This window comes from Octopus bimaculoides, chromosome 3, assembly GCF_001194135.2.
Source record: "Octopus bimaculoides isolate UCB-OBI-ISO-001 chromosome 3, ASM119413v2, whole genome shotgun sequence".
Lineage (NCBI taxonomy): Eukaryota > Metazoa > Mollusca > Cephalopoda > Octopoda > Octopodidae > Octopus > Octopus bimaculoides.
Window position 1 is genome coordinate 73,638,661 of NC_068983.1, and position 9,374 is coordinate 73,648,034.

The 9,374-nt window shown below is 37.6% G+C and overlaps 1 protein-coding gene across 1 annotated transcript in view; it reads left to right on the top strand.

Moving 5' to 3' along the window:
• Positions 1-6,113: 6,113 nt before the first annotated feature.
• Positions 6,114-9,374, top strand: part of LOC106880276 (feline leukemia virus subgroup C receptor-related protein 2) — a 300,669-nt gene continuing 297,408 nt past the window's right edge. Inside the window, exon 1 of the mRNA XM_052966223.1 lies at positions 6,114-6,248. Within this exon, the coding sequence (XP_052822183.1) occupies positions 6,200-6,248 (49 nt within the window). The 5' untranslated portion in view covers positions 6,114-6,199. The remainder of the gene's footprint in view (positions 6,249-9,374) is intronic.

Sequence of the window (9,374 nt, forward strand, 5' to 3'; positions counted from 1 at the left end):
TATATATATATATATATATATATATGCATATATAAGAAAATGTGTTGTTGAAAATGCACCTAAATTTTAAAAACTTGTAAATGTTTAAAATACATTTATTTACATATATACCAAACTACTTTCAACAATATGTTTTTGTTTATCAATGATAAAAATTTAAAATTAGAAATACATCTTTAAAAGTTTCAATGTTGACAAATTAAAATGTTTCAATTTTGACAAACTAAAATGTTTCAATATTGATAAATTAAGATGTTCAAAACAGAAAGTGTAAGTTTGAATGTTCATAGCAGTCAATAAAATTAAAACTGTATATCAATTTGTTTGAATGCACAAAGTTCATTAATTTTAGTGGTGGTCGTCAAGTCATACTGAAAAAAAACAAAAACAAAAAAACAAATGTGAAATGAAAGTAGTAAAAAAAGGGAATTTGGTTTACAGTTTCTCTGATCCCCTTGTAAGAGACGCTTTCGCTTGTAGTGGTATGTTTTGGGATCATATGAATTTATAACTTTTTTCTGCAAGCGGATCTGATTTTTGATTAGCTAAAATACTGGCGACGTTTTTTTTTCCGTGGTCAAGCTTGTTGTTCTGCTTGGTTGGTTTCCTTATGGAGACGGTCAAAAGTCGTTCAGGTTGGTTGGTTCTCTTAAAGGATCATTTCGTTGTATTCGCTGAAGTTCGGTTTTGATTGGTCTGGAATTAGGTAACGACAGCAAGTGGTGTTTGTAGAATTTCATTGGACTGGAGGTGGGTGACGTCAGCAACTGGTGTTTGTATGGTGATTTGGAGTTGCAGTTTTGGATCCTGGGTGGAAGATTGTTACTAAAGATTACAAAAAATTTTTGTTGTTGTTCCTGGTTGTTTTTTGTGTTGAAATTGAGTCTTTTTTCTTTTCTTTTTACTGCTTTTTCTTCTTTCTAAAGGATGTTCAGTTGTGGTTTATATTTTTTTAATCAATATGTTTTCCTTATTTAAGCGGAATTGGGTTGAAGTGTTTCCAGTGCATTGCTTTGATATTTAGGGTTTATGTCTACGGGGCATTGGTCTAGGTGCTTGCTTACGGGAATTTTCCTAGTAGTGGGGTCCCGGATTTGTTGCCTGTGCACCGTAAGTCTATCCCTCAAAGTTAAGCTAGTTTGATCAATGTAGTCGCCACCACAACCTCCACATTTAAGAACATAGATTAAGTTCTTCGAAGCACAGGTGAAGTCATATTTTATGGCAAAAGTTTGACCTGACGTAAATTTGTATGTTGAGCTCTCTAAGAGGAAGATGCAAGTTCCGCAGTTAGGGCGGTTTCACTTTTTGACTTGTGGAGGTGTATTTTTGGTTGGTAATTTGGCACTGGTGAGTAATTTTTTTTAGGGAATGCGGTTGTCTCTTGCTTCTAATAATCCTCTTATCGAAGTATATATATAAAATCCTATATAGATTTTATCCTTGATTGATGGGGTGTTTTCACACCTTTTTACCATAAGAGATAATTTTTCTCCATAGTAACTGCAGTGTATTTGCCTTTAGCAGTTGAAATATGTGACAAACGTAGTTCAACTAATCTAAATTGTGATTATACGTAAACACTGCTTAGCACATTTACTCCGATATTTTTCTCGATCGGGCGATCTACTAGCGCAAATCAGTCAATGTGTTGGCTGAATTATATATAAAGTTATAAGCTTTGTCAGTTGGCTCAGGGTTGCCCCTCTCAGGAACATCTGATCGACAAGAGTCAACAAACTCGAAACATCGATGTCTCAGATTCCCGAGAGAGGGCGACACTGAACGAACAGGGTGTTTTCACACCTTTTTACCATCGCAAAAAGTAAGTTAACTGCAGTATTTGTCCAGAGATATCTCTTGTTGGATGTACTGTGTTTAGAAACAGAAATATATCAGTAGCAGACGAAAATCGTTCAGTAGCAACGGTAAGAATGTTAGATGCACATTTCTGTCTCGTTTCGCTTTGTCAGTAGCACGACTCTGCCAACTACATTTTTTTTCGCCCTTCTAAAGCCTAGCCAGACTCATGGGCCCGGTTTCCCGGTTTCTATGGCGTATGTGTTCCCCCCAGCTGGACGGGACGCCAGTCCATCGCAGCGTTACTCAAGAAACAGGAAGAAAGAGTGAGAGAAAGTTGGGACGAAAGAGTACAACAGGGGTCGCCCCCCCCCCTACCGGAGCCTCGTGGGACTTTAGGTGTTTTCGCTTAATAAACACTCACAACGTCCGGTCTGGGAATCGAAACCGTGATTCTCCGACTGCGAGTCCGCTGCCCTAACCACTGGGCCATTGCGCCTCCATTGCCAACTACATGGTAAAGCAAAATCCTTCTCTACTGAGATAGAAAAACAGTGATTGAATAATCACTAATGTCGTAAATATTCTGTCCCTCCTGCTGATTGTGGAGTCTACATGTAGTATCGAGGGAAATCTCCAGACGCCTGAAGAAATCTGGTCGAGAAGGCGTGGCTGTGTGGTAAGAATTTTGCTTCTCAACCACATGGTTCTGGGTTCAGTTCCACCTTCGGGGCGTAAACAAACAACCATTTTACTGCTGTTCACGACAGGACTATCAATTTACATACTGGGTCCATGAAGATGGTCTGTATCATGAGATCCAAACCTTTCCGAAACAACACATCCACTCCACTTTCCAATCTCGGTTAAGTTGGAGATTCGTACAACTCGTACCCACCGAAAATGGATGTGAAGGCTCGTGGCTTGGAAATTCTGGTCTCGCCAATGATCACTACATCCATATCTAGTGATCTGATCTTGTTGAGCTGGTGACATTACTTCCACGGCGACCCTAGGCCTCTTGCATTTATACTGTCTATTTTAAGTAAGGCTATTTAGTCGGAAGGAGGAAGAGGAGAAGAACCCACCTTATACTAAAGGAGAGACAATTATTACAGCCCCTGCAACTGGTTATGTCTTCCACATGTTGTTCATTATACAGGCTTTTGTTTACATCTCTCTAGAAGTCTCCTACTCTTACTTCTCTGGGGTATTTATTTTTTAAGATGTTATGTGTTTTGATATTTCGATGATTTTTATGATTAGTTGATATATTGTAGTCATAGTGCGTGATGCTTCTATGTTGGTGTATGTGATCCATTAGTTAGTTATTATTTGTGTTTATGGCCGCCTAGTTAATAATCTTTTTGTTCGTGTTGAGGTGTGTTCTAACTGTTGGTGTGTGCGAGTGAGTAAGGTTGCGCTTTGCTTGTAATGATGGCGCCTGCGATATTGGTGGTGGTGATGGACATGACAGTGTTGATAGTACTGATGCTGCTATTGTTGGAGGTGGTGTTGTTGAATTGTTACTCAAATACAACTTCCCTATTTGTTCATGTTTCACAATTTCTTTTATCCGCATGTTTTTATTTCTATTCCCTTTATTTCCATTACTAACTTTTTGCTATTTAGGCTCCCCAAAGACACCTTCACCACACTACATGTCTATGTGGTGTGAGTCGGGAAGGGGTTTGTCTTGGTGAGGGCTTTGATTTTATTTTGTTGTTGTTTTGGGGATTTTCTCTTACGGTTGTTTGTGATGTGGTGGTTTTTGATGGCGATGTATCTTCTGTTGTTTATCTTGCTGTTGCTTCTTCTCATTGTATTGTTGCTGCATGTGCTGCTTCTAGTCTTTTAGCTGATGCTGCAATCACTGTTGCTGCGGTTGCATGCTGTTGTTGTAGTGACGCCTTTCTTTTAGCTGTCATTTCTGTTGTTGTTGTTGTTGGAAGCAGCCTTGAGGTAGTTAGTATTTCCACTGTTGCAGCATCAAGGCCTTCTATCCTACCATACCAGTTATTGTAGGATCTCTAGGAATGATAAAAAAAAAGGTACTGAAACCTATTTGAAAATGATACCAGGCTTACCATCCCTACAGGAAGTGCAAAAAATCGTGCTAACTGGAACGACTCATGTACTGAGAAGAGCATTATCGCTGTGAAAACAACATCCATTCATGATTTTTTTTTTTAAATACATGGTTTACCTGTGAATTTGCGTGTGTAAACTGGGATTGCATACAACGAGTTTCTCTGCCCTAGGTGTACGGAAAACACTCGGCGAGAAATGGAAGAAAATTTGAAGAAAGAAGGAAAAAAACAACATAATAATAATAATGATAATAATGATAATAATAATAATAATAATAATAATAATAATAATAATAATAATAATAATAATAATGATAATAATAATACTTTCTGCTATAGGCACAAGACCTGAAATTTCACTGCTACTTAGTTTCTCGACCCTGAAAGGATGAAAGGCAAAGTCGACCTCGACGGAATTTGAACTCAGAACATGGCGAAAGGCGAAATACCATTAAGCATTTCGTCTGGTGTGTGCTAACGATTCTGCCAGCTCACCACCTTAACTACAACAACAACAACAACAACAACAGCAATAATAATAATAAATAATAATAATAATAATAAAAGAGAAAACGAGAAAGCAACCATACTCTGGGATATGCCAATACACACAGATAGAGAAATTAAGGCAAATAGACCAGATATAGTTGTCAAAGATCATGAAGAAAAAAAATGCTTTCTAATTGATGTATCAATACCAGCAGATGACAACGTTTCCCTAAAAGAAACGGAAAAACTTTCAAAATACAAAGACCTGGAAATAGAGGTAACTCGAATGTGGAATCTAAAAACAGAAACAATTCCTATCATAGTAGGTGCCTTAGGTATAATAAAAAAATATTCAGACAAATACATAACAAAAACACTAGGACTTACAAATATATATAACATACAGAAAATTGCACTACTGGGCACTGCACACATCCTACGCAAAACACTTTCAATACAGTAACCATAAGAGCACCACAGCAAACCACAGCACATACCCAAGGCGCACAGAGCTGCGCTCGGTAGTGAAGTGAAAGCACGTTATAAAAATAAAACTACTGAACAATAATAATAATAGTATTAATAATAATAATAATAATGAGCAGAAGTAGTGGGGGAGCATCATAGCCATGGGTCCCACCTGCGAGGTCATGCACTGTTTATCTTGATATGAGATCACCATGTCATGCACATATGGTTGTGGTGCATGTGCCTGGTGTACCCTTATCAGACGGGTAGTCATGATGGGTATATTGGGTTTCATATATTTTATCTCAGTGTCACTTTGATGTCATGCACTGCTCTCTCACTCGATAATAATGATAATAATAATAATAATAATAATAATAATAATAATAATAATAATAATAATAATAATAATAATAATAATAATAACAGGTAGTGGATCTCTAGGCTTCTGATCTTAACTGATTGGAAATGTTATCATGTACATTATTTTGTTTTGGTTTAAAAGATGGGTTACAGCAAATATTCTGCGCAATAGCACAGATTTGCTTGTCAGTTGTTTGACCGTAACCACTTGAGCATGTCCCTTGTCAGTTGTTTGACTTAACCAGTTGAGCATGTCCTTAGATATGTGCATCTCTGATTACGAGCAGAAATAGTGAGGGAGAATCATAGCCATGTGTTGAGAGGAATTCTTTGGGGTTTGGATAATTCACCTTTGGAAACATGGACGTTTCTTTCAACATTCTTAAACAACCCTTATTCGGGGACTTTTTGAGCGGGTTGGGCTACTCAACCTGAAGAAAATTCTAACTGGGCCCCACCTGCAAGGTCGTGCGCTGTTTATCTTGATATGAGATCACCATGTCGCGCACATATGGTTGTAATGCATGTGCAAGGTGTATCCTTATCAGACGGGTAGTCGTGATGGGTATACTGAGCTTCGTATATTTTACCCCAGTATCACTTTGTTGGCATGCACTGCTCTCTCACTCAATAATAATAATAATAATAATAATAATAATAGTACATTAGATGTATTTATGCTGCAGGTACCTAGATAGCAAATACAGAGAGCAGAGGTGAGGATTGCAATGAAGAGTGCAAAGCGCACGTGTGAACACACACACAAAAACTCATTACATATATGCATACATACATATATATATATACAGGCGCGCGAGCACACAGGCTGCGCGCGCGCACACACAGACGCACACACACACACACTCATAATCAACCTACATGTTTAGCAAGGTAGTAAAATTTTCATTACAGGTGAATAGATATAGTTGCTAAGATTAATATTCTCATGACAGTGAGTTTGATGTTATGTAGATAAGTCGGTACTGAAAATGGCCTCTGAGAATATCTTTGTCATACCAGTGGAAAATGTGAAAATCGGTGAATAGAAATCTTTTCTTCTTGTTAAGACCTACGTCGTATATGCCATTGTTTTCATGTTTTCTTCCTTTTTACTTACATTACATTCGAATTTATTTTAATTAATGGAAACCTCGAGCTATTTTAAAATCGGAGCACGTATTGAATTTATCAAAAATGTGTATGTGTCGGTATGTGTGTCTGTGCATGTGTGTGTGCTCATGTGTGTATGTACGAATGTGTGTTTGCGTATCCATATATTGTATGTTTGTATGTATGCATACATGCATATATGTATGTATGTATGTATGTTTATATGTATGTATGTATGTATTTATGTATGTATATATGTATTTATGTATGTATGTATGTATGTATGTATGTATGCATGCATGCATATGTATAGATATGTGTATGTGTGCATATGTATATACATATATGTAAAGATATCAATACCATGTGTGCGCGTGCAAGCAGTGTGTGTGTGTGTGTGTGTGTGTGTGTGTGTATGTGTGTGTGTGTGTGTGTGTGTGCGTGCGTGCGTGCACGCGTGTGTGTGTATGGAAAGTGATTCAGAAGTTCCATTAACCTTTAAATAATATATTAAAAAGATCGATATTTTTTTTAAAGTTATGTGATTTATAAAAAATAATTTCATTATTATCTTTGCTATTTTGTTCCAAATATCTTTTAATATCCATCCATCCATTCGCACACACACACACACACACACACACACACACACACACATACACACACACACGTATGTCTGAGTATATTAAAAATGTCATTGTTAAAAAATGAAAGAGTAGCCATCGTCCTCAAAATGGCATTGCATATGCATGTACATATCAGCATAGGCAGCTTCACTTGTAATTTTTATGATGTGCAAATTTATGATCTTTTCAAGCCTTTCAAACCAGGTTTTCAGAAGTTTCACTTTCCTTTTTCCTCAATGTGTCATACAAACTTTGGGCCGTTTTTAAAATTACCACCGGACTTATCAGCACATTACGTTGATCTATACACCCCGATTTATGAAGAATAAGATCAGAGTAATTAACGGAGCACTTTCTTGAGCATTTGATCTAATTTTCTCTTTATTGTCACATATTGTTCCCACTGTAGACGTTGAAAACTTGAATGCTTTAACAACGTGAATGATGTTTCCTCCTATATCAAACCTTTTTTTTTTTTAAAGAACAATTTTAATATCCAGTAGAAGGTAGCGAGCTGGCAGAATCGTTAGTATGTCGGGCAAAATGTTATAAGCATTTCGTCCGTCTTTATGTTCTGAGTTCAAATTCTGTTGAGTTCTCATTTGCCTTTCATCCTTTTGGGTTCGATAAAATAAATGCCAGTTGAGCACTCGGATCGATGTAATCGACTTACCCGACCCTCGAACATGCTGGAATTATGCCAAAATTTGAAACCAGTAACTTTGATATCTACTGTTATTTGTTTATGGTATATTTCCGCATTAATGTCTTCTGTTCTACTTGATGTCTCCCTTTCACACATCCTGGATTTCAAATAAATCTTACAGTGGCGGCGATCAACAATTATCCACAGCAAATATGAGGTACCAAAGCAACAAAAGGGGAGAAGTGTTTTGTGTGAGTAGAAGGTGGTTGTTTTATCACTAAGGATACAAAAATAGAAATGGAACGATGAAAGGGTGAAGGAATGAAATGAGAGGGAATACTGTATGATTACAGTTTATTCACAGGTAACCAGATTGAAGGGTATTTCGCTTCTAGCATCTCTGACATGAATCATAAAAACTCCACATTTCTTCTCTCACAAAGACTCTGTTGCACTGACATACAACGTATGTAGCTACAGGCATTGCTATCATGCCGATGCTAATTCTAATGTTGCAACATTGGAATTAGTTGTGTTCTTAGGATTGCTTTTGATGTTGGTGGTGCTGGTGGGGATATTGTAAGGTGAGGCGGTGATCGTAGTTTTCTTATAATTGTATTGTTGATGATAGATACCGCATGATCTCATATGATTATCGTTCATCTTAGTTAGGGTTGCTTACCTTGTTCATACTATTGTTTCTAGTGTTGGTCACGTAGGAATTGGTGGGTTTGTAATGGTGATTGTGTTGGTGTTTATTTTAGACGTGACGAAGAAGAATGATATATATATAATTAAGGGTACCAGGTAGTACCAGCATTGCTAGAAATAAGAGTCGAAAAATATTCAAATAAGCCACAATATCACGAGGAGGAAAGACTGGGGTTAAACTAGGCAGCGAGACCCACTGATAAGGACTAAGAGTATTATCGCAGAGTTCAGAATCACGTTGATTTGTAGGTTCGATTCTGGTTTTCAGTCATTTGTTTGTATTTATAAGCTGTCAATTCAAACCGGAGACGCATATACAATAGTTGCACACACACACATGCATATATGTACGGAGGGTATTGTTTTTTCCAAATTGTTAATTATACTTTGATCTTAGTTGAAATGTCGAGAAGCGGCGTTTTGCCTGAGAAGTAAGTGTAGCTTTAAAATTATTTCAAATCTACCCGAATTCTCATAAGGCCCAAATCCCGTAAGCTGAAGTAGCCATAACGCTGGGATATCTGTCTGTGTCTGTCTGTCTGTCTCTCTTTGCATATATACGAGGGAGTGTTGAAAAGTTCATGGCTTTAAGGGTATCGGGAAAGGCCCGGGAGGCCCAACCTTCCGAATTCCTTTACAGGGCTTAGAAAAACTGAAGGACCACTGCAATAATGTGGGAGGGGAATATATTGAAAAAAAAAATCATAATTGACCTATCTTCCTATATTTTACTTTACCCACAGCCAGGAACTTTTCAGAACCCCTCGCATACACACGTGTGTGTGTGTGTGTGTGTTTAAGTATTTCTTATGTGTGACAGGGAAATTGAAAGTAAAGGAGAAAGAGAAGCGAGAGAGAGAAGGGAGAGAAAAAGAAAGAGAGAGTGGTAAAGTGACTGTGTGGTAAGTAGCTTGCATAACGACCACATGGTTCCGGATTTAGTCCCACTGTGTGGCACCTTGGGAAAGTGTCTTCTACTATAGCCTCGGGCCGACCAAAGCCTTGTGAGTTGATTTGGTAGACGGAAACTGAAAGAAGCCCGTATTGTGTGTGTGTGTGTGTGTGTGTGTG